The 27,063-nt window shown below is 30.3% G+C and overlaps 2 protein-coding genes across 6 annotated transcripts; one reads left to right on the plus strand and one right to left on the minus strand.

Annotated features, from left to right (window-relative positions):
- Positions 1-1,239: 1,239 nt before the first annotated feature.
- LOC114181531 (cysteine-rich receptor-like protein kinase 5) lies at positions 1,240-6,174 on the minus strand. Of its 5 annotated transcripts, XM_085672762.1 has the most exons (8): positions 4,538-6,174; positions 2,978-3,118; positions 2,767-2,888; positions 2,641-2,701; positions 2,491-2,553; positions 2,145-2,382; positions 1,901-2,057; positions 1,240-1,769 (listed from the first exon to the last, which is right to left on the minus strand). In XM_085672762.1, exons 1-8 carry the CDS (start codon positions 6,054-6,056, stop codon positions 1,449-1,451), a joined length of 2,622 nt encoding a protein of 873 aa, XP_085528888.1. In that variant the 5' UTR covers positions 6,057-6,174; the 3' UTR covers positions 1,240-1,448. The 5 variants fall into 5 exon arrangements, with proteins under 5 accessions (XP_085528888.1, XP_085528887.1, XP_085528889.1 ...); XM_085672761.1 differs by having other exon boundaries at positions 2,491-2,701; positions 2,978-3,055; XM_085672763.1 differs by lacking the exon at positions 2,491-2,553 and having other exon boundaries at positions 4,538-6,173.
- Positions 6,175-22,069: 15,895 nt separating this feature from the next.
- LOC114182591 (cysteine-rich receptor-like protein kinase 19) lies at positions 22,070-25,535 on the plus strand. The gene is made up of 7 exons (XM_028069488.2): positions 22,070-23,634; positions 23,802-23,939; positions 24,010-24,131; positions 24,216-24,426; positions 24,602-24,839; positions 24,932-25,085; positions 25,172-25,535. Exons 1-7 carry the CDS (start codon positions 22,071-22,073, stop codon positions 25,502-25,504), a joined length of 2,760 nt encoding a protein of 919 aa, XP_027925289.2. The 5' UTR covers position 22,070; the 3' UTR covers positions 25,505-25,535.
- Positions 25,536-27,063: the final 1,528 nt, after the last annotated feature.

A 27,063-nucleotide genomic window follows, 5' to 3' on the forward strand; every position in this document is an offset into this window, starting at 1 on the left:
TTGAAGAATAAAAAAATTTAAAATAATAAAAGAAAATTAAAATTGTATTAGTAAAGGTGTAGTGTCAACCAAACCCAGTAAAAATAGCCAGCTGAAGAATAAAACAAATAATTTGAGTTTATAAAAGATTAGCGTCGCTAAACTCAAACTAATTAATATAGAGAAATATGGGTGTGATTGGTCACCACATATGTGAATGGAGTGAAGTGTAGTGAGGGTGCATGAATTATAAGTTTATATGAACAAAGTTGTCTGGCAAGGGTTAAAAAATGAAGAAGAAAAAAAAGATATGAGTGCTCTGTTTTTGTAGTAAAAAAAAAGCTTTCGAGACAATTTTTTATTATTACTGACATATTCATATTTTTTGTCACAATGTGACAATATTTTTACACTAAATTTACATGAAAAATGTTCCTACACATAATGATTTCAGATTTGAAGTCATTGGAAATAGGAATGTCAACAAGCGAGTATAGTATGTGTAATAGCTCTTTCGTACCTTATTTGTTAAATAAATATTTGTCCCGTTATGTGGATATTTGTATAATTTTTTAATATCCACGGATACTCGCGAGTATTTAAAAAAAATAAAAATAAATATTTAACAAGATATTTTAATCGTAAATTTAAATAAAATAAAATACATAACATTCATAACTTTATTCCAAATAACTCATTTAAATAGTGTTAAATGACAATTTACATAAAAATGATTTTTTTAAAACTAATTGATAAAAAAATAACTTATTCAAAATCAATATGATAATATTTTAATCATGTTTTTTTTTATTTTTTTGTTAATTTAAATTAAAGTATAGCGAATATGGGTATTCATAAGTACAAATACTATGATACCCGTACCCACTCCGTTAATATTTGGGTATTAAAAATATTTGTACCTCTTACTGCGGATATCAATTTACAATATTTATTTTTTATCAATTGCAGATTTTATCCACAGATACCAATTAGTACGAATTTTTTTGATATTTCTACCTAATTCGGATCATGATAACATCGTCCTGGAATGTAAATTAAGAGTTAACCAACCCCCATTTTGTAAATATCAGGAAAACTAACCCTGTTTTGAAAAAAATCCGCATATTAATTTACTCTATTACTATACGTCCCGTAAATATTTAACATAAAAAAATTATTCACCAGAATGCTCAAAATAAATAACTTAAATTAATTTATTTATCTTATTGTTAAAATAAAAAAAATGTGATGGAGAAAATCAGCACAGTAAATTTATATTATGATATTTAACTACAAATCATATAGGTATTATCACATGAGAGATATGGAGATTCATACTATTTCTTTCTAAATTGAGTATTTCTTCGAAAAAAATTAACATCAATTCGTATGGATTTAAACGTCTTAAGACCATTACATGTTACTAATTACCAATTCTATAGACACTTGAAATTTAAGAAAAAAATTCACTATCGAGGAAGAAATTGACTCGTTGGCATTTCATTAATGGAAAATGGGGTGTGGCCATTGGTATGTTGTTTGGAATGTGGAACTGGTCTTGAATCCATTCTACCATGCAAGAAGAATGCAGGTTCTTCTGGATCTGGCAATTCAATCGAATGATTGCTAAAATATGAAACAACTTCCATCATTGTTGGTCTTGCATCAGGATTTTGTTGAACACATAATAAACCAATTTGAGTGCATTTAATAACTTCTTCTTCACAATATTTTTCTTTAATACTAGGGTCTAATATACACAAGCTATCACTCCTCCATTGTCTCCAAACCTGTAACAAATTTTGAATTAGAATTTCTGAATTAACTGCAATTGAATCAATCTAAAAGATGATCAAAGATGTCCCCTATAGCAGCAAAAGCATAAATTTCTTGGATCCAAATTTTTAGATGATATACTCACATAACTTGACAGGCCATCACCAACACCATATGGTTGATCATAAGAATTTGCATTCCTTTTTCCAGTGATAATTTCTAAAACCATGACACCAAAACTAAAAACATCTGATTTTTCTGAAAAATGTCCGAGCATCGCATATTCTGGAGACATGTAACCACTACAAAAATAAAATGTGAATATAATCAAAACATATTATGTGAAGAAGTAAAGATGAAATGATAAGGATTTTTTTTTTCAAACGTACTATGTTCCAACAATTCTATTTGTACTCGCTTGGTCTTCATGTATTTCAATAATTCTAGCCAAACCAAAATCTGAAATTTTTGGAATCATATTTTCATCTAATAAGATATTACTAGGTTTAAGATCACCATGTATGACTTTGAGTCGAGAATATTCATGTAAATAAAGAATTCCGCGAGCAATCCCTCCAATAATGTTATAACGATCAGACCATCCTAACAAATTTGCTTGTTGAGAATCTACATATTCAAGTGAGAGATGTAAGTATAAAATATATAATTTATAAAAAAATATACATAATATCTACATAAATAACAATGAAAAGTTTAAGGGTAGAAAAGTCAAACCAAATAAAAAATAGTCGAGACTCTTGTTCAGCACATATTCATATATTAGAATTTTGTTTTGATCTTCAAGACAAAAACCAATAAATGTCACAAGATTTCTATGTTGAAGTTTGGCTATCAATAAAACTTCATTCTTGAACTCATTTGCACCTTGCTTAGAACTTTTTGACAGTTTCTTTACTGCGATTTGTCGTCCATCAAGGAGAATACCCTAAAAATTAAATTATCATTTAGATGAAAAATTGAATACAAAAGTAATATGTCATATGTTCTCACCTTATAAACTTCTCCAAATCCACCTTTTCCAATCCTATTCTCCTTTGAGAAGTTGTTGGTTGCAACTTCAATTACCGTCAAACTGAATTGCAATGGCTCTAAAGTGACACTTTCATTACCAACTGAATCGAGAATATAAGAATGAATTGTAAAATTAAAATGATAAAGATAATGAAATTTAGAAGGACCATGCATTTTTAACTATACTTACAATTTTCTTTTAGAATAGTCTTAGCACTTTTTCTTACTTTACTCTTTATCAAATAGTAGACCAAAAAGAAGAGTATCACTGAAACAATTGTGGGTACAATAATCAAGATCATTGTTAGCAATAATGATACTTTTCTTTTTCCTGCAAAACAATCAACATAAATATAGTATAGTTAAATTGCCCATGATGTACTCATAATTTCTAAAATTTGTTTATTTTATTAATGATCTCAAGTCAATTTATAGAATTAATTGTCAATTTTATATAACATAAAGAAATGATATACAATATTTCTTGTTCTATAAATACGTTTGTAATGTGTTTTTTTTAGAATTCCCACATCGATTAGAAATAAGATTAATTTAAAATTTATAAATGGATGTAAATTTTATCTCACAAACTGATTTTGTAATATTGAGTTAGATTTAAAGTCTACTTCTTAATATGATATTAGAATCATGAGTTAAAGTCCATATCCAAATCAAATTTATTGTTAATAAACTATAATTAAACCATGTCTTTAGCCAATTTCAAACTAAATAAGTACCATTGAGGTTGCAATTAAGTAGGTGTACTGAATTAAACCAATATGGTTGCGTGATGAATAAACATAGAAGAAAAGTAAGAACGAGAGTTCTCATTGTGGTTACTTGCATACCCCTACTAATGTTTAATAGTATCGAGAATAATTCAAGTGTGAATCAAAGTTCTATATTGGGTAGAAAAGACAAAGTTAAACATTATATAAGATGAAAGATCCATGAACTCACTTCTTTGAGATTTTGGGTTAAAAATGGTATCAAATGCCTTATGTGTGTTAGACTAATGTTAAGTAGGAATACTCAATTGAACCAATATGGTTGTTTGATTAATAGACATAGAAGAAAAGTAAGAACGAGACTTTTCATTGTGGTCACTTGCAAACTCCTATTAATGTTTAGTATTATCGAGAATAATTCAAGTATTAATCAAAATCTCACCTTAAGTAGAAAATACAAAATTAAACATTATATAAAATAAAAGATCCATAAACTCACTTCTTTAAGATTAAGTTAAAAATAGTATCAAATACCTTATGTGTATTAGACTAATATTATATATATGTGTTCACATTTTTTAATAGACTAATATTATAGTATCAAAATGTACATGTGTTTGCATTTTTTTAATTTTCATAAAAATTTAAGTTAAGATCAATAAAAAATATATAATTAATTTCTAAAAAGTTGTTAAATGTAAAATTAGAAAAATAAGGTATGTACACAACAAAAGTTCTTACAATAACGATTGAAGATAAAAAGAGGTTTTTAGAATAAAGGTAAAAGGTAAATTATTTATAAAATAATTAATTTTTAAATTAATAATTAAGTGTAAAATTAAAATAACGAAATGTCACAAAGATATGTCTTTTTTTTATATATTGTTATAGATAAAATAATCGATTCTAAAATAAATACAAAATAGGTAAGGATATGATTGTAAAAAAATTATAGTTTTAAAAGTAGCATTTTCATAAACTAAAATATCAACATTAGAAAAAACAGTGAGTTTAGTGTTTACCTTTGTGGGGAGATGGAGAAGGATCACCTGATTTTGGCCGTTGAGGTTGGTCACCAAAGCCGTAAAATTGGAACAATTCAAACCTGAGACTGCAACTGGGATTCAAAACTCTTCCCCCCACGCTTCCCAAGAGAGACCAAGGGATATTTCCATTTATATCTTCCAAACAGCCCCTACAATCATCACTAGATAAATCCTGCGTACATTGGCTTAACGCATAAAGCGTTTGTAAAGCATTCAATTTCGATGATTTAGTCAGATATCTCTCATCACTATCCTGTGTCTCCTTCGCCAGATTAGCCAACATAGTTGATAGTGTAAAAGCGAAGAACTCTTGCTCAGGGGCGGAGCTGGAGGCACTGGTGACTTTCAACAGTTGAAAAGTTGGGATTTTTTGTACTCGGGAGAAGAAATAGCGATAGGAATAGCGAAGCATGCAATGGCTGTACCAAATTACACCCTCTTGAAACGAATTGCACGCTGAGGATATTCGGAGGGTTGCTTTGGTGACGCATTGTTGACAGAGCCCAGATGGAAGACCACCTTGGCACATGAAGAGCCCATTCACAATGTTCTCCACGCTGCCCTTATAAAACATTTTTCCATCGGTGGCATTGGTGGACATGTAAGTGAGGAGGGTCTCTACATACATTTTGAAAGTGCTGCCAGCAGTTACATTAGTTGAGCAATTGTGGTTTAGATAAGTTGGATCTTCTGAAAATCCTGAATCTTCAGGTCCTTCTATGGAGCGATAGAAAGGGTAAAGTTCATACCTAACATTACAGCTGGGGTATAGAACTCTCCCTCCCTGCTTCCCCTGGCAGCACCAGGGAAGGTCCCCTATCACTCCACTCAGACACCTTCTACAGTCACTGAGTGACAAGTCCGGAGTGCACTGAGCTAGACAATAAAGGTTCTGAAATCCAGAAATATATGCTTGCCTTGTTGCAAACTTGTTACCGACAGCAGCAGCGGCTTCATTTGCAGTTTTGTTCATGGTCTGAAACAGTAAAGTCATGAAACTTTCCTGGTTTGAGATATTAGCAGTGTTCAACAGGCCAATTCTAGGTCTGGTGGAGAAAGTGGAGAAGAATGAGTTGTTGGAGTAACGAACGGTGCACTCATCGTACCAAATCACAGCTTGCTTAGCCAAGGAACACTCTGAGGATAATCGGTGGGTTGCATTTTGGACACATTGGTGACAAAGCTGAGAAGGGACGTCACCCCTGCACATGAAAAGTCCAAAGACAGAGTCCGAGGGGTTTTGTCCAGAGACAGTGTTGTTGTAGAATCCGTTGTTGTCGGGGGCGTTATCTGATAAGGAGGAGAGTAGGATGTTGAGATTGGATTGGAAGGTGCTGCCATCTGTTGTGTTGCCCATAGGGCAATTGTGGAATAGATAGACAGGGTCGGAGTCGGACTGTGCGTGAGCAGTTGCAAAAGTGAGGAAGCTAACAAGGATAAAGAGGAAGAAAATGTTACAGGAAGCCATGGATGTGCTTACGAGCTCTTGGATCATGTTTTCTGAACCATTTTTTGTTTTTATTATTATGACGAGGAAGCGTGCTGGTGTTTGGCTTGGAAAAGTAAGTCATCGACGAGGCAAGTCAAGTAAACAGAAAACATAGACAAGGCGAGAAAGAATGAATGGACGGAAGAAAAAGACATCATTCACGAAGAAAAGTCTCTCCCAGTTATAATGAATCATGATGTTCTGTCCTTAAGCAGTGGGACCTTAGAAGGGCATCCAAGATTTTTTTAATTTTCTTTAGATTTATTTATTTTTTATAAAATATAATATTTAATACTAATGAATAATAAAATAAAAAGTTAAACCTAGTAAAAATTAATAAAATTTATTGATATCTTTTTTCAGCTCATTATGAATGTAAAAGAAAAAATAAGAGGAAAAAAGATATCAATATATTATTCTTTTTATATTTTTTATATTTATCTCTTAATTTTTAATTAGATTTTGATAAAATATTTTTTAATCTGGTTTTTTTTTAAATAAATATATTGATGAAAAATAAAATAATAGATTCATTTTGTTTTAGAAAAATAAAAGGAAAAATATCCTTAAAGAAAAAAACAATACAAATTTACTTCTTCACTCATCTTCAAGTATGATCCTAGAAATTTAACTATTGAATTAAAGAATAATTTCTTAAGATTCAAAAAATTATAAGTGAAACGTTTCATATTAGACAAAATGTTTTATATTAATTCTTTAGAATTTATTATAAAAGAGTCTTCTCAAATATTATATTATCCAAGAAAATAAAAAAATTAGAAAATTTTATTTAAAATAAGTTTCATATAAAATGCAATTTCAAAATTATTATTTTTTTTAAAAATATATACAAAATTTTTAATATTAAATTATATATATATTTTTTTTATATTAATAATAATTAAATATATAAAATTTAAATATTTTATTTTGGACCTTCAACTTTTTATTTGACACTACTTTTAAGGAAATGGATTTTGGCCAGAATACTTCCATCAAATTGCTTATACTTAAAATACTTTTATTCACGTCATTAAAGATCATAACTAAAATACTCTATTTAAACAATGAAATTAAAATATAATAAATTACAATAACTTAATTCAAATGAAATATTAAAATAAATCAATTTAAAATGAAAAAATAAACTCAATGTTGAGATTTTTCTAGAAGGAATAGACTAACCTCCAATCGAAACTCCATTTCTCCTCAAGGTCATTGTTTAAACTCATCTTTAAATTCCAAACACTATATATTTAAATATTTTACAAATTATATATAAAATGCCTTTTCCAATTACTTGAGGTATATCATCTAAGAAAATAAATATATTCATTTCACTTTTATTAAGGTTGAATTAAAGACAATTGAGAAGTCTTTCTTAGTTGAGAATTTTCTCTTCTAACTAGCTTATATTTTGCTTTCTAGTACATATGGTAAATTGCGAAGATTCCTAAGTCGATGCAAAATATTATAGCTTTTGGGTTTAGAGGATGCATTTTCGGCCTACCAAATTAACGTCGGTTTTTCTTCGTTTTCATCAATTTTCTGGGAATGCTAAAAAGAGAAAATGTTATGAAAATTTTTGAAATTTTATATTTTAGATGAAATTTAAACTTCAATTTTTTTAAGAAAAAAAATCATACTCATAAATTTATAACCAATTTTACAAAAAAATGTTGATAACTATAATAATTAATTTAAATATTAATTTATAAGTTAAAAATGAATAAAAATTATAATTAATTTCTAAAATTTAATTATCAATTAAAAATTTTCATTTATAATATTAATTATTTAAATAATTATCTTTTATAAATTGATATTTAAATATGTGACATAGTAATTAATAATTTTTGGACACTAAATTTTATTATTATTTAAGAGTTTTTTTTACTGTGTATCTTCACTACTAGCATACTAAAATTATTTAGATTTTAGATTTTTTTTGTTGAATTTTTACAAAAATTTGCAGAAAAGTGTTTCTTACATTTTTTTACGAATTTTAATCGATAAATAATATTTTTGTAAGTAATTAGTTATAGTGAAATTTTCAAATTTTTTAGAAAATTTCTTCTAAATTTTTATAAAAAGTATTCATAACAATTTTTTACAAAAAAAAATGTAAAATATTTCCTAAAAAAATTAATTTAAAAACAACAATTACCTTTTTCTACAAATTTAGATTTTGAAAGTAATTTTCTTACGGTTTTTAAATGTGCAATTAGTTTCTTGCAAAAAAAAAAAATTGTCCTACTTTTAAATATCGATTTTAGATTTTAACTTTTTTTTAGAGGTGGTCCTTCATCGCCATGATTTCACTTTTCTTAATTTATTCTACTTTTTCAATTTTTTTTGTTTGATAGAAATATTATTATTTTATCTTAAAATACTTTATAATTTAAATTAAATAATAAAAGATATTATTTGTTTTATAAAATATTTACATATATGCTTTTATAAAATAAAATTCACATATAAGAATAAATTTAAAAATAAACAAATATATTTAAATAAAAATTTAGAAATCTTAAAAGGTAAAATAAGAAAAATATTCCAATTGTAATATTTATTTATTAATTAAATTATTAAAAAATACATTCAAATTATGTTTATATAAAAAATTAAAAATCATAAAAAACTAAATACAAATTTAAACAACTTAAAAAAAGGTAAAAGTGTTGAAAAAAAAATCTATTGGTACTTCTTTTTTTTTTAATTTCTTTTGCATTGTGATATGAAAATACTTTTTTATTTTAAAAAAAATATTTTTAGTAATTTTATTTGTAATTTTTTTTAAAATGTTATGCTTTTTAAGTTTTTATATAAATATAATATTTTTATTTTCAGATATTTTTAGTAATTTTTTATTAAATGAAAATTGAAATCGGAATTTTTAAATTGTTTTACTTCCTTAAATTTTTATTAAATATATTTTTCTCATTTTAAATTTTTTTACGTTAGTTTTTCTCATTTAAAATTTAATTTGTGTGTGTGTGTTATAAGAATCTTTTGGATGTTTGAGCATCAGATATTTAATCATTGAACTAAATCATTTTCTTATATTTAAGAATATTTTTGATTGCTAGTTTGAGAATCAGATATTTAATTATTGAACTGAATCATTTTCTTATATTTGAGTCTAATTAATTAATATATATATATATATATATATATATATATATATATAAAAGAATTGAAGTCATATATTTGGGACTATGTTCGTGAGAGTAACAATACCTAAACTTATATAGATGTTCAAGAATCTTTTTCATTGTTCGTTCTATAATTAGGATCTTTAGTTATTGAACGAAATAATTTTCTAAATTTGAGAAGAACTTTTGGATTCATAGCTTAATTAAATTGAATTTATCTCATAGAGTATAACATCAATAACTCCCAATTGGATCTGTTTTGCCTTAACAAATATTTTTTTGGAAAAAAGAAAAAAAAATCTTTCCTAGAAGAGAGATAATGGAAAAAACCATATGTAATCAAAAGACCACCTCGGAAAAGCTTAATAATACATAGAAGTCATGTTTTGGATTTCACTTTTAAAGTTGTATTTTGAAAAAACAAATTACTTTACATATGTTTTTTTTTTTTTTGAAAATTTACTCATTACGATAAATTTAAGTTAAAATTACACAACCAAAAACATGTATTAGCTTCTTTTCATTGTTTTATCTATTAAATAATTGAGTTACAATAAGTTATTGTATGGAAATGTCATGTTCCTCGTTTAGAAGGTGAATGAATAATAGAATTAATAGTATCAATATTTTTAGAACCCCTAGGTTTTGTCAATTTGCAATGCAAAATGATGTAAACAATCTTGGAGACAAGAGAAAAGATATCATAGTTTGTAAACTTTAGAAATACGAAGATTTGGATGTAGCGAAGGTTCACGTTTGATGGTGTGCTCAATTGATCATCTAAATGATTTTTTTTTTTTTTACGATGTTAATTTATAAAGGAGTGGTATCATGCATCACAAGCTAAATAGTAAAACAAAATTAAAATTATATTAGTATAGGTATAGCGTCGACCAAATCCACTCTAAGTAATAAAAAATGCTAGCCGAAGAATAAAACAAATAATTTTAATTTATAAAGGATTATCATTATCTAAACACAAGCTAACTAATAATAAAATTAAAATTTTACTTATATAGGTGTAATATTAGCCAAACGCATGCTAATTAAGAAAAAAAAAGAATATTTATAAAGAGATAACATCAGTCAAACTCACACACTAAATAATAAAAGAAATTTCATTTTTTATAAAAATGTAAGTAAAGGAAGTAAAAGAATAAGAGTAAACATTTAAATGGATAGAAATTAAAATAATAACATTTGTGTGGGATACACCAACATTAAGTAAAATTAAAATATTAATATTTGTGTGAGATACACCAACGTTAAGTTATACATTTTGAATCCACATGTTAGTGAAAATGAATAGGATTTATAGATTAATTTTGATGTAATAGTCCAAAATTTTAAACCCCAAATATACTCTTGTTACAGGAAGCTAACAAGGATAAAGAGGAAGAAAATGTTACAGGAAGTCATGGATGTGTCAACGAGCTCTTGGATCATGTTTCGTACATCATTTTTTTTGTTTGCTTTAAGATGACGAGGAAGTGTTTCCGGGTTTGATTTGCAATAGTAAGTCAAGTCAATTGAGCATGAGAATGAAAGGTTAGGTGGTGCCAATGATGCAAAAAGAGGCACAGCATTTACCATGTGTTTTATGAGGTTGGATGTTGGATGTTTCCATGAAATTCATCATCCTTCCATCAAATTACTATACATACACTTACACTTAGACGGTCAAAACGGTTCATAAGGTTGACCCACCACATGTTACTCGTTAAATCAATTCATTCTGATTCATTTGTTAAAGAGTTAAACATTTTGAATTCAACCTGACTCATTACATGTTAGTGTATTAATCGAGTTGGTTTACTAACTCACTTAAAAAGTATATATATTTTTTCAGTTCCAAAAAACTAAATTATAATTGCGATTAAAATCTAAATAAACTTCAATATATTTCAAGATAATGATCAACCCCAAATACAAACCAAAATCACAAAAATATTATGTTTGCATTTGTCAATCCAATATGTTGGCTAAAAAGAAAAACAGTTCAACCCAACTCAAATACAAACAAATTGTGTGACCATTTATCTACGGGTGGGTTGATGAGCCAACCCAGCTCACCACAGGTTCAACCTAGGCGAGCCTGGTTCTTGGTAAGTCGGGTCAAAAATTGACCCTATTGAAATTTATAAAAAAATTTCAACCCAATCCAACTCGAATCTGTGATGGATCGGGTTAACGTACGGGTTCTAACCCACTTTGACACTACCATATACACTAGAGACTTTCTAATAAAGGATACTTATATTTCTATCAAGAGTTACGTAATAAAATATGATCTTTTGGTAGAAAATTTAGAAAATTTGAAAAATAAGGCTAAATATGATTTTAACTCATAATTTTGATGTAAAATTAGATTTTTTCTTTCTTCCAAACTTTGATATAATTCTCAAATTGTAAAACTACATAGGTACACTGTTTTTAATCAAATTACGTTAAATTTTTATTCCACACTTATGGATGATGTTTGAGCTATTTTGTTTACTTGTACAAACAAATTTAATATTATTGGCTTATGACGACTATATCCATTCAATATTTATGTTTAGATAACAAAATGTATGAAAGTTTGAGAAATGAGTTCCAATTTTACATTACATTTAGCAAATAAAACTTATATAACCTTAAAAATTAGTACATTGTTTAAAATTATTTTCTAAAAAAAATCATTTAAACAAAAATAAACATTTGAAATTTTAGATATTTTATGTATATTTTATTTGTATTCTTTTAGATTGACCATTTATATTTTTATTTATAAAGAAAATAAAATATGTTATTCAAATGGATATTAACTATAATTTATTTAGTTGACATCTTTTATAAATTAATTTTGTCTAATACTGGTCATGTTCTTTCATGTTAATAGAGAAAACTTTCAGCCTCTTCAAGTATAATTCTTTTTTATGAGTGTTAACTGAGAGATTTTTAGTGTGTAGTTAACTTCGGTTGAAGAAATAGTTAAAAAACTATTCTGAATAATGTAACAAAGAAGAATTAACTTTTAAGTGAGAAAATCATAAGAACTGTTATCACTGAAGAAAAATCAACATCGGTTAGAAAAAGTAATAATCAACACCTCCATGTGTTTGAACATCGAATAGAAGACGATGAAGATCTTCATTTTTAGGGGTGGACAAAAAATCTAATTTTTTTGATCTGATCCATTTTTGCTCCGATCCAATCAATTTAAAATCTATTTTAATGGATTTGAATTTCAATCTAATATATATTTTATATATTTTATGGATTGAATATTCATTCTCTAAATCAAGATTTTCAAATGTGGATAATCCAAAAAATTCAATCCAAATTTTCAATTTAAATTTTTAGTTGGGGTAGGCTAAATGTTGAAATGGATTAGACTAAATTCAAACTCGGATGGGCCTTGCTCGACGACTTGTACGGACCAGGAAGGCCCGACGATCTTGAAGGGTTGTGCGAGCCTGATGATTATAACGGGTTGGGCGGGTCTAAAGACACGAACGGGACTAGGCGGACCCAACAAACCAGAAAAGTCAGTCAGGCCCAACGACCCGAAAAAGTCGGGTAAGCCTGATGACCCGAGTGGGCCAAGCAGGCTTGAAGACTCAGATGGACTAGGCTGGACCGGCCCGACAACTCAAACGGGTCGTTCCTAACAACCTGTATAGACTGGGCAGGCTCGACGACCTTGATGGGCCGAGTGGGCCCAACGACCCAGACTAACTGAGTTGACCCGACGACCCGAATAGGCAGGCCCGATGACCCAAACGGGCCAAGCAGGCCCGAAGACCCGAATGGGCTGGGCTAGGCCAGTATAATGACTCGGTCAGGTCATGACCGATGACTTGTACGGACTGGGCAAGCCCGACGATTCTGATAGGTATAGCGGGCCCAACGACCCGGACAGGCTGAGTCAGCTCGACGACCCAAACAGGCTGAGTCGGCCTGAGGCTGAGTCGTGTCAACCTTAAGGACACAAGTTTTAGAAAATTCAATTTAAATTTCTTTTATAAAGAATGTATTCGTGATTTTGAACTTGATCCAAATATTTGGATTGGATTTAAATCTTAATCCAAATATTTGGATCTGGATTTAAAAAAAGAATCCAAACTAGTTTTGCTGAAAGATAAACACCAAAGAAGAACCTTAGCAATACATTGGAACCACTAAACCAAAGCACCATTATTTTATGAAAGAATCAAGTATTTCAGTGTAATAATGTGAGACGTGCAACGTGGGACGTGAGACGTGCTACGTGGGACGTGGAAGGTGGGCGTGATACATTGGATGTGGGATGTGAGACGTGAGACGTGAGACCTGAAACCTGAAACCTGAGACTTGAGACGTAGGACGTGGAACATGAGACGTGGAACGTAGGACGTAGGACGTGAGACGTGGAAGGTGTACGTGAGACATGAAACGAGAGACGTGAGATGTGATACGTCAAAAGTAAGACGTGAGACATGGGACATGAGACGTGGAACGTGAGACGTGAGACGTGAGACGTGAGACGTGAGACATGAGACATGAGACGTGGAACGTGAGATGTGGGACGTGAGACGTGGGACGTGGGACGTGGGACGTGGGACGTGGGACGTGGGACGTGAGACATGAGACGTGGGACGTGGGACGTGGGACGTGAGACGTGAGACGTGGGACGTGGGACGTGGGACGTGGGACGTGAGACGTGAGACATGAGACGTGAGACGATAAACGTAACACATGACACGTGGGACGTGGTACGTGAGAGATTGGGACGTGAAACGTGAGACGTGAGAGACGTGGGACGTGAGAGACGTGCGGCGTGCGATGTGCGACATGAGACGTGAAACGTGAGACAAACGACATGCGACATGCGACGTGAGACGTCCGTAAACACTAATCCTTGAAATTTATATTCATAAACTTTAAACCTTACAATTTAATTGAAAATTTTAGAAGTTTAATAAAAGAATTGTTATTGTATCCATAAATTTGTACTAACAGATTTAAATTTAGTCATATTTGATTGAGTTGGCATGATCCTATACAAAATTTGGCTGAATTAGGCCAAATTTTGTCAAGTCGATCCCGACCGAAATTTGGCCCAACTGGTCTTGGACAAAGTTTTGAAGTATTCGGTTGAGTTCACCCCGACCCAAATTTGACTGCATTAGGTTGACCTAGACAAAATTTGACTGTATTTGGCCGAGACAACCGCTAACAAAATTTGGTTGTATTTAGCCTAGCTGGCTCCAGTCAAAATTCGGTCGAATTCAATCGAGTTGGCCCCGATTAAGATTTGGTCGAGTCGGCCCTGACCCAAATTTGATCGTATTCGGTTGAGACGGCCTAGGATGAAATTTGGTCGTATTCAAATGAGTCGGTCACGATCAAAATTTGGCCGTATTCAACTGAGTCGGCCATGACCGAAATTCGGTCGAATTCAGTCGAGTCGGCTCCGTTCAAAATTCAGTCGTGTTGGCCTCAACTAAAATTTGACTGAGTTGGTCCTTACCTGAATTTGGTCATATTCGGCAGAGTCGATCATGACCGAAATTTGGTCATATTTAGGTGAGTCGGTCCTAACCTAAATTTAGCCAAATTCAGTCAAGTTGGTCATGACCAAAATTTGGTCGAGTCGGCACTAGCCCAAATTTAGCCGTATTCGGTCGAGTAACTCCCGAACAAAATTTGACTAAATTCAACTTAGTCGGTTGTGATAAAAAATTGGTCATGTTCAGTCAAGTCGGTCCCGGTCGACGAATTTAGTGGAGTCAACTCTGACCGTTGAGTGATCAGGCTCTGGCCCAAATGTGGCCATATTTGGCCAAGTCGGCTCTGGCCAAAATTTGGTCGTATTAGGAAAAATTGGCCCTGGCCGAAATTCAGTCGAATCCAGTCAAGTTGATCTCGACTGAAATTTTGTCAAGTCGACCTTGGCCCAAATTTGATCACGTCGTCCCCGACCGAAATTCGTTTGAAAGTCATCCAAGTTCATCCCATGCTGAAATTTGGCCTCGTTGGCCCCGACAAAAAATCTGTCAAATTCTATGGTGTCAGTCCTATGGACACAAGTTTTAAAAAATTTAATTTGAATTTATTTTATGAAAAATGAATTTTGAATTTTGAATTTTGAATTTGATCCAAATATTTAGAATATTTAGATCTGGATTTAAACTTGATCTAAATATTTGGATCTGAATTTTTAAAAATCCAATCTACTTTTTTTGAAAAAATGGATTTGGATCGAAAATCTAATGTAATTACTTGGATCCAAAATGGATGTGGATTAGATCATTAAAAATTCAATTCATAATCACCCCTAGTGGTGGAGATGCAACACACGGTTTACAACGGCAGATGGTTTATTCCACTCTTGAGTTGTTCCTATTGATTTATAAAATTTACAATACAATTTACAAACATTCAAAAGACTATAACAACTAATATATTAATTATCTATAATAGTTAATATATTAACTAGACATGTCAAAACACACGAGTTGGCTCACCACGAGCCGGGTTGAAAATGAGTGAACCCAACCCGGCTCACTTTATGGTAAGTTAGAAATTTTGTAACCTAAAAAAATTATTTATTTATTTTTTTAGTATTCAAATATTTAAATAAATTTTTAAGTAACCCATGAGATGACAATCATAATAAAATCAAGAACCAATGTTTTGATTATGCTCACGACCAATATATGAAGAATTATTTCCAAGAAAGTATCCATATAGTCTAAGAAAGCATGACTAATATTAAAAATTTTCTGTCATGCTATTCAACAAAATATAAATAAAAAAACTATACATTTTTTTCATGCTAATTTAGAAAAAATTGTTTATAATACAGTTACTTGAGTAATTTACTATAAAGATTATAGTTAAAGATTAAAGTATCAACCTATATAACTTGACAATCAAATTAATTAAACATTCAAACTATTCAAATATAATTAAGCAACATTCTAGCATTTAAAAATATGAAATTGTGAACAAATATAATAGGAGTAGTAAATAATTATTAAAAAAATTTAAAAAAATTAAAAGAAAATTTAAAAAAAAATGTTGGTGGGTTAAGTGGGCTAACCCACCTTCAACTCGGCTCGAACCCGTTTAACCCGTGGGTTAAGTGAGCCGGGTTGAGTTCAACCCACTTTTGAAAAAGTTGAATTTTTCTCAACCCAACCCGGCTCAAACCCGTAGTGAGCCGGGTTGGCTCACGGGTTGAAAACCATTTTGACATTTCTAATATTAACTATACTAATTCATTACTAACCAGATCGATTAACTTATTAACTACTTACATTGATTAATTCATTAACTTATTTAATTTATTAACTACTATTAACATATTTTAAGTTTATTTTAAAAACAAATGAATGGAGAAGAATTAGGTCAGGATCCAAAGATTTTTTTATAGTAGGGGGTGAAGACTGTAATTAAGTGGTTGCAGGAAGCAGAAGATTAAAGTCGGTGTACTCTGCCCAATGAGGGCCCGCTTCATACTTGTCTTCGACAATTTCTTCTTGCAGCTCCACATGTTTTTTCTTGCATTCCGCATAAAAAACTTTCCATTTTATGTTTTTGGCTTGTATAATCTAAAAGTTAAAAACGACTTTAAAACCGAGGAATTTCAAAGTTTTTTGAATTTTACATTTAAAAAAAATTAAAATTATATAGAATATAGAATATAGAATGTATTTATTTTTTAATACAAGTTCCATAATCATATAAAAAGTTTGACTTTTCATACCGATTAAACTGATAATATTATAAAAAGTATTTAACACGTTTTCATTCTCTCCTCCATTTTTCTTCATCTTGCTCTCATCACTTACATCCAAGGACAAGTGTTTGAATTAATAAGATAATTTTAAACATCAATTACAATTGTTGAAATTCACACATAACTTAACCTACGCAAGAAAAGGGAAAATAATTGTAAGAAAATTTGAGCTTCTTCCCCAAATATAGAATAAAAAATAAATCCAAACACAACAAGCAAGTATTCATTAGTACATCTATATCCACAGACAAAAAAAATAATAAAAAGAAAACTCTTAGCGAGTACCAGACACCTTTGTCGTCAATGTATCTTTCTTCGCGCGGAACCCACTGCTCGCTAGAAGGCTCATCAATGACAAAATCGTGTCAGACTGTCTAAGTATTACCTTGTTCTCCTCAACTTGCTATAGCCGCAGCAACGCGCATGTTGGCAGAGGCGATGACCTCCTTGTTCTCATTATAAAATGTGAGATTCAAAATTATAGTGACATCGTATTCTTGGAGCTGGAGGTTCAACAATAAAATAAGTGAAATCATCATTTTTATTACAACACATGTAAGAAGAAACTTTAAGCAAGAGAGAATACTTTGAGAACCCTATGCTTGTGTGTTTACAAATAAAAAAATAATAAGAAACTACTTTCTATATTGATTATAATTAGAATTGGTACAAAAAAGTTTTTTTCTTTATTGAAAAAATGTTACCACACCCACATTTAACTACAACTAATATAAAAAGTGTTCTTCTTTATTACAAAAGTTCCATCGCGTTTACTTTCTATACTAGTCATAACTACAACTGTGATGGGTTTATATATATATATATATATATATATATGGGTTATGGTTATAGTCATTAAGAGATTGTGGTTCCATATGATTATATGACATTAGTCTTACACATATAAGACATTTGACATCACTTTTACCCCAAAACCTTAAAGCAATGGTGTTATGGGTCTTTATTCTTATATAGTGTTTAATTTTGTCTTTTCTATCCAACGTGGAACTTTTTGACTCACACTTGGACTATTCCCAACAAACTAGTATAAAAAGCATTATCTTATTTACAATTCTGCAACTATGTCACTTATTATAGTGGGTAAATTATAACTGTTATAAAAAGTTATTTTTGCACTAGTAAACCTTAAGATTTTTTATTAAAGATAATTTCAATCTTTTATATGGATCTGACTAATATCTTATTGGTAATGAATTTTGTGTAACTATCTAATATTCAAAATCCAAATAGTGGTATTATAGTCAATATCGTCTTAGTGTTCAACTTCAATAGAGACAAAAAATCTTGATGTGGTAAGACTAACAATAGTTAGGTTTAGGGAAAGTGTGTCCAGATAAATGGGTGGGAAAAACATGTCTTGTTGTTGTTGAAACCCATGAAAAAACAAACTCACTTAGAATCATTGAAAGTCTTACATTTAGTAATATATAAAAAACAAATTTAAAAATGTTGAGCTAAGATTTTAGATCAGATGTATTGTCAATCTCTTATATAGATTTGAATTGTGTATTATTATTATTATTATTATTATTATTATTATTATTATTATTATTATTATTATTATTATTATTATTATTATTATTATTATTATTATTATTATTATTACATCTCTATAATAAACCATTCTAAAAAAAATATCACTTTACGTAATTATTATGTATTTATAAGGAAGAAGAACATTCTCTTGATATGTTTTTGCATGTAGGACCATTCAAAAATAAAAATTCATATAGTGTTAAGCTATCTCAATATACATGGTCCTAGATCCCAATCAATTGTGTAGATGTCACATACCTAGCCCACAAGATAGAGACTTTAATTGGAAGTCATCGATCCTATTTTTTTCCATAATCTCACTCCTTTTAATAATTTTGGACATATATTGCATTTCATTTTACATTTATTCACCAATCTTTGTCTTGCTTTTATTTCCTCACCATTTCAAGACAAAACCAATTTTCCCATATAATGTGCTTTCATATAATATCTTTGTTTTATATTAGGAGTGTTTATAATAATGATTTAATACAATGTAATATTAGTAAATATATGTCTCTTTCATTAGTCAAGTTGGTTTTCTTTGATAGAACAATTCTTGGTCGAATAGTCCAACACGTGCGACTTAGTTAATTGGATTCCAAATATACAAATTCAAATAATATAGAAATTATGGTATCCAGTTCACACAACATGAGATGTTGTCTTTTCAAAATATTAAATTGTGTGATTCTACACCATTAAGAATCTAAATACTACATTATCTGTAAATAAATAAATAAATTATATCGAGATTGATTCTTATTTAAGTTTGTTTCATATATCATTGTTATTAAATCTTCATAAAAGATCTCATTAGTGATATTAAATTAATATCATAACCAAAGATTCAACTTTTTTTATATGAATTTAACTTCTTTATAAAATATTTATGCATTGAAAATTCAAGTGTAAGTCTAAGTATGTAGAAATGTGAAAGTTAAACCCCTTATAAAGTTGAGAACTCAAACTCATTGTCGTAAAGTTTTGAGTTAAAAGTAGTGCTCATTCCTTTTGTGAATTAGGCTTAGGTTTCATTAGTGTCGTGTCTCCTCGATTATTCTTCTTTTGACAAACCTATCAATATTATCACAGTCGATGATTAGTTTTGGTGACCAACTATATAAATATAATATAGAGAGTGTAACCATGTGGAATAGACTCACTCTTGAAGGGAAGATTTTGAGAATCCAAATATGAGTTTAAGTCTCACATTTAGTAGAATTGAGAATATTGAGCAACACTAAAAAGGAAAAACCATAAACTCACTGTCTTAAAATTTTATGTTAAAAGTGGTATCAATATCTTATTTAGGTTGAATTCATATCTCACGGGTATTTGTCTCCTAGATAAATTATTCCCTTAAAATATCTATCACTATCAATATTATCAATTCTTTAAGATAATAAATTTATGCAAATTCAAACTTATATGTCATTAAACTTTGTAATTTTTACCATTTCCATTTAAGATTCAAATTCTCGTTTAAATTCGTAGCTAATAATATAAGAGTGATGTTTATGTTAATTCTTCTTCTTGTTCATTTCTATTTGTTCATATCTACTTCATTGGAAAGTTTTGACAGCCCATATGCTATCCATATCCATCCATTAGCACATCCATATTCTTCTTCCTTATCCTTATTAGTTTGTCAGTTTCGCAACCACTAAAGAGGGGTTTGTTTGATTTGTGGATTGAATTATACGTCGGAAATGATATTTTCGAAATACAATTTATCAAGAATATTGTTTTATTAAAAAAATATTTAGTTAATATCTATTACTTGTGGAATATTCTAGAAGTTACCCTAATATAAAAATAATATATTTTTTTAAAAAAGGAGAGAGATAAAATAAGATAATGGTGAAAAATTAACCTTCTCTAAATTTTTCTCTTGGGAAGGCAGCACCAAAGGAACTTCGAAATTACATGACACAGAAATGTGGCATATCTCGTAGCTCGACAATGACTGTGAAGAATCCCTCTAGTCAAACATTAACAACCAATAGAAAATTCCTCATCACAACAGTTACCTTCATTGGTCAATGTTAACTTAAAAAAGAATATTACAACAATTGTTTTTTTTAATATAGGGACTAAAATCATGAGAAAAATGTGAGACCAACCACGAATAATAAATTATGAAGACACTAAAATTATAATTTAGCCTAAGAAAAAATAAAAATCCATGTAATATATATGAGTCCAGATTTTTTAAAGGTTAGGTTGGGGGTTCGATTTTCACTGACAACAACCCATCCAATATGAATGGACGGAAAAGGGTGATGGGTTGGGTGCATTGGGATGCAGTAACCTAACATGGTTGGGACACCACCCGGTATGAATGGACGGAGAGAGGTGTGTACGTTAGGGATGTTACAGTTTTGATATGTCTAATAGTCTCGTAACGCTTAAGAGTCAAAATCAATGACAATTTAAACATTTTTTTTGTAATTAACACTCTGACACCCTTTTAAGAATAAAATATTGATATAACTCTAAATCCCAAAGCAAACAATATTTCAGATGTTATCTTAATGAATTTATATGATCATAAGATTTATAATTGAATGATAATAAGGAACTCAATAACCAATTATATTTATACTTATTTTGATTTTATAGTCTTTATTGAGGAAAAAAAAATCTTTGATTATGTAGAAAGTACTTACTCAATTCTCTTATTCACTTTTAAACTTAAATATTTTATGATTTTTCACTCTTACTTGAAAGTCGGAGAATATTTTATTACTGGATCTCTCGTTATGTTTATCAACCACTCAAATGTAAGTGTATGAGATTTTTGTTGAACAATATAGAGTGCTTTCATTTGGGTAATATAATTCAAGTGGATTCAGGTTTGGCATATGTTTTTGCTGTTGATTTTTCTCTCCAACACAAATAAGACACTCCAATATTTAAGTAAATAACTATTGAATTAAAATGACAATAAATTTTTATTCAGATCGAGAATTTGGAATGTTTTTCGTGTTTTATATGACCTATTAATGATAAATATTTTCCAAAAGTCAATATAAACGTGTAAGAAAGTCTAACCCTTGCTGAACTTGACAAAATGGTGGGCGAACCAAAATAATCATTGATTGTAACACAAATTAAATGTAGTATATATAGTATTTATAAAAAAAAATTCCTTATTTATTACATATCGTCTTAATTTTTCCAAAATTTGTAGAATTTTTTGTAGAAAAAAAATCTCAATAAAATCTTAAAATTCATGGAAAAAATCGTACAAAAAGTCCACAAAAATTAAGTGATCTATCATTTGTTTTGCACCACAAGCTAAGCTTTCCAAGTTTTATTCACCTTATCACTTGACCTATCTCATGGTTGACTATAATTTTTATTAAAGGATTAAAAGATATCGGTGGACATAAAAAAAAAATGCTAAATAAAACTTAACAAATAACATAATAGAAAAAAAATATATAAAAAACACGACACTGATGTTTAAAAGTAATGGATTATGGAATATGTGATTATAAATAAAAAATAGTTAGTAGTAGTGACTTGCTTCATATGACAATGCTCTCAACATTTTTTTCTTACAACGCATGCATGGCTTCATACAACATTCTCATCTTCTTCATCCTTAACTTCCTCAACTTTGCAATCACCGAGCCACAAGATTATCCTCCACTCTACCAATATTGTTCCAGTGAACAAACCACCGACAATACCTCTCTCCAAGTTAATGTCAAAACCCTCCTTAGTAACTTGTCTTCTCTGTCCTCTGGCCACACCCAATACCACACCAATTTCTCATGCGCAAACCCCTCAGACTCTATCTATGGCTTGTTCATGTGTAGGGGTGACACTTCACCTCATCACTGTCAAAAATGCGTTCAAGGTGCCAAAACCAAACTATCCTTAGATTGTTCTTTGTCCAAGGAATCTGTCACTTGGTACGAAGAGTGCATGGTTCGGTATTCCACCAACTACTTCTTCTCCACCGTGGCCACAACCCAGTGCAACACCGGCAAGGTGGTCTCAAACCCTGAAAGCTTCATGCAGTTATATTTTCTGACCATGAACCAAACAGCAGATGAAGCAGCACGTGTTCCAGAGGTTCACAACAATACCAAGATGTTTTCTACGAAGCAAGCACACGTGTCTGGTTCTCACACCCTTTATTGTATGGCTCAATGCACACCAGACCTATCACCCAGTGATTGCAGAAGCTGCCTCGGTGAAGCCATAAGGGATGTTCCAAACTCTCCACAATGTTCTGGGGTGAGACTCGGAGGGAAAGTTCTTTATCCCAGTTGCAACATTAGGTATGAATCTTATCCTTTTTATCTCGTTCCACCAACAAACCCTTCATCTGAGCTTGTTCCCGAAACAAGAACCTCTCACCATGCAGATTTAACGTTTTCAGAAGACCCTCTTTATCTCTCTCACAATTGTTCAAGCAATAACAAAACCCTCGTTTCTAATAACGCTTCACAAATAAGCCTCAACACTCTCTTCTCTTACCTATCTTCCAACGCCACCAAAAGGAAATATTACGAAGCTGATGTGAACAGCACAGTTTATGGCCTCTTCATGTGCCGAGGTGATGTCTCCTATTGCGTGTGTGAAAAATGCGTCCAAAACGCAACACGGCAAATAGCATTAGATTGCAAGTCCTTCCAAGAGGGTATAGTTTGGTACAGCCACTGCATGGTTCGCTATTCCTTCAGAAAAATTTTTAGAACAGTGGAGACAAGTCCTAAGTTTTCGGAGCTGAATAAGACTGTCGGAATCGAGGAACAAAGTTTCTTCAGTGTTACGTTGGCGAAGACGCTGGATAAGGTTGCGGTTATGGCAGGGGACAGTGATGACAGATTTGGAAAATACTCAACGAAACTGAATGATCAACAAACCCTTTACACTCTTGCTCAATGCACGCATGATTTGCCTACTGACGATTGCAAGGGTTGCTTGGGAATTTTGATAGGAACAGAAATTCCATGGTCTGGTTTGAAAAGCATAGCGGGAAGAGTTCATTATCCTAGTTGCAATATCAGGTTTGAATTTTCCCAGTTTTACTTGGACAAACACCAGCAGCACAGTAAGGGCTTTTATTCATCTGCAAAACCAGGTATAATAATATATGTAGTTGTTGTATAAAGCTTCTTCGCAAAATCACTGAATTTTACTTGCAAAGATTATAATACTTTTGAATGACTGTGATGATGTTTTTATGTTTCATGTGCGTGAAAATTATCATAAATAATACTGAAATACTTTGTGACTTGTTTTATTCAGGAAAGAAAAGAATCAATGTACGAAGAATTATATTAGTTACTGTGCCCACAATTATTTTGATGAATCTCTTGTTCGTGGCTTGGTATTTTCAAAGGAGAAATACAAGAAAGAGCCATGCGACTATTCTCAAGGAAAATTGTACGTGCTGTAAAAAGATTACTTTCACTGATACAAGAAGTATAACTAACAATTTGATCATATTTGCTAGTTGGTCATGAAACTGCCACTTTGGAGCCCTTACACTTCAATTTGACAGCAATTGAGTTAGCTACTAATAATTTTTCCAACGAAAACAAGATAGGTAGAGGTGGATTTGGAGAAGTTTATAAGGTAAAAGATCGATAATATATAGTCTTTTCATTGAGTAAACAAAATTTGGATATATTTAATGTTTTTAATTTGTAAATATTGTAGGGTATTCTTCCAAATGGACGTCGAATTGCGGTGAAAAGACTCTCAAAAAGTTCTAAACAAGGTGTTGCTGAGTTCAAGACTGAAGTTTTATTAATTGCAAAACTTCAACACAGAAATTTAGTAGAATTTATTGGTTTTTGTCTAGAGGAAGAAGAAAAGATACTTATCTATGAGTATGTGCCCAACAAAAGTCTCGATCACTTTTTATTTGGTTAGATACTTTCAAACTCAAACTTCCTAGTCAATGTTTATATTCATCCTTATATGGTCTCTTTCAATCAAGTTGATTTAGTCTCTTTCAATCAACTTCATTTAATTTCATCCATATATTACATATATTACAAAGACATGTTTCATACTTACATATTATTTAAACTATTTTGTAGATCCTCAACCACAAAAATCATTAAGTTGGTGTGAACGATATAAAATTATTGGAGGTATTGCACGAGGAATTGTTTATTTACATGAACATTCTCGACTTAAGATCATACATCGTGATCTTAAACCAAGTAATGTTCTACTTGATGAAAATATGACTCCAAAAATTTCAGATTTTGGCATTGCTAAAATTATTGAAATAAGTCAAGACCAAGAAAGCACAGATTTAATTGTTGGAACTTGGTAAGTTGACAATGTTCATCTATCTTTCCCTTTTTTGTTTTTATGAAACATATACTTGAATAAATGTTAATTTGTGTAATTTTATTTTATAGTGGTTATATGTCTCCAGAGTATGCAATGTTTGGACAATTTTCGGAAAAATCAGACGTGTTTAGTTTTGGAGTAATGGTTTTAGAGATTATTACAGGAAGAAAGAATATATATTCTCCTGAACCACGTCGTATAGTTGATGGTCTCCTAAGTTATGTGAGTATTGTAATTAAACAATTTATTTCTTGGTTTCAAACATAAAGCAAGGACCTTTTATAATGTCTAATTTGACATTATTATAGGTTTGGAAACAATGGAGGGCTCAAACACCATTAAGCATCTTGAACTCAAGTATTAAAGAAAATTATGCAGAAATTGAAGTTATAAAGTGTATTCAAATTGGTTTATTATGTGTTCAAGAAAGTCCCGATGTTAGACCAACAATGGTAACAATTGTTTCATATCTTGATGGTCACTTTAGTGAATTGCCAACTCCACAAAGACCAGCATTTTTCTTGCACGGAAGAATGGACTCAAAATCTATTGGGAGGAAATCTAGTTCTAGGAGATTTATGAATATTTCTACACCATTATCAATCAATGAAATGTCTACAAGTGAATGTTTTCCTCGCTAATGAATTAATTATCATGAGTATTTTTATTGAATGATAGTGCCTTGTCTCTAATAATTGTTAAAACAAATAGGCCAATCTTCTTAAACTAAGACCGGGGGGAGGGGGTTGAGTTACTTTTGCAAAAATTTAGCTTAATTTGTTTTTTTCAAAACCAATTTTTAAAAAGAAAAGCTTGTTAACACAATGTGATTGGATGCTTAAGTGTTGGATTGTTTATACCATGACAAAATAAGGTGAAGGAAAGATAAAACACACATAGGGGTTTATACTGGTCTGATTCCTTAGAATCTACATCCAGATTCCCCTAGCAAACACAACTAGAGAATTTTTCCTATTTCTCAAAAGATTTACAAGATTAACAAAGGATTTAGAAAATCTTAACTCAAAGACACAAGACAAGAAAAATACTTATGCAAGGGTACACACATTTGAAGTAAACACAATCACAAACTCAATGATTTTCAGATAACAAAATACATATTCTAAAAGCAGTAATCAGATTGAATACACATATTCAATCAAATTTTCCTTCATCTTGACAAGTCAGGATCCATTTGTTTAACTCCAATCTTGAAGGTTTTGTATGAACTTCAGTTGTTTCCTTCAATGTGCTCCAAGAAGACTTTCTCTGAATCTTTTCCAGAAATGAATTGTTCAATTTTGTCAAAACGAAATTCCATATTTAATGATCAAATACTTATTCTAAGAATTTTAGTCGACTCTATTATTATCCTAATGGATTAGCTCTCTAATCTATTAGATTATTAACCTAATAGATTAATTTGACAGTTTTTCAGATACCTTTCAAACTTTTATACCATGTTGATTCATAATAGATTATGCAAAAGTTTAAGATTCTAATGAGTTCTAGTTTGGCCTAATTCTAACACATCTTGACTTTTATCCTAATCATACGGAGAAATACTTGTCATGGTCCATTTTCCTATTTTAGAGACATCATAAAAAATGAACAACTCTGCCACACACAGATTTCAATTCTAGTTCAATTCTCTAGGCACAACAATCACCTTTTTTTTTAATTTTTTGGTAAAATCTATTGACAATTCGAATTTACCAACGAATTTGTTTTCATCAATAAATTTTGTCAATAACTCCAATAATTTGTGTAGTAATCGTCACGAAAAGGAAATATCGTTTAATCACATTCATTTCGAGTTCAAGCAAGCATAAAGAAAAGGAAAAAAATCATGTCATCTATGTAAAATAAGTAGTTCTTGATTACTATCATTTGTACATCAAACAAATGTTAACTTTTTAATACAACAACATTGCAATTCCAATAATCGTGTAATGGTTTGTAATAATTGTCTAATATTCTAAACTAAGGTGTTTGCTAAAAAACCAGAAAAAGTATAAATAGAATTTACTAACCTAAGTTGTTTCCTACAAATTTGATTTATGATTCACTTTAAAAAGTCCCTGTTAAAATATGCAATAAGGCTTTAGAACACAAAAAGAGTAAAGAGGTTTTAAAATAGTAAAGAAATTAAATAGAAGGACATGTTGATTCTCTAACTCTTCCATAGTTTAATTCTTTA

The sequence above is a fragment of the Vigna unguiculata genome, chromosome 4 (assembly GCF_037176805.1).
Source record: "Vigna unguiculata cultivar grain cowpea cultivar isolate G323 ecotype 2 chromosome 4, ASM3717680v1, whole genome shotgun sequence".
Classification (NCBI taxonomy): domain Eukaryota; kingdom Viridiplantae; phylum Streptophyta; class Magnoliopsida; order Fabales; family Fabaceae; genus Vigna; species Vigna unguiculata.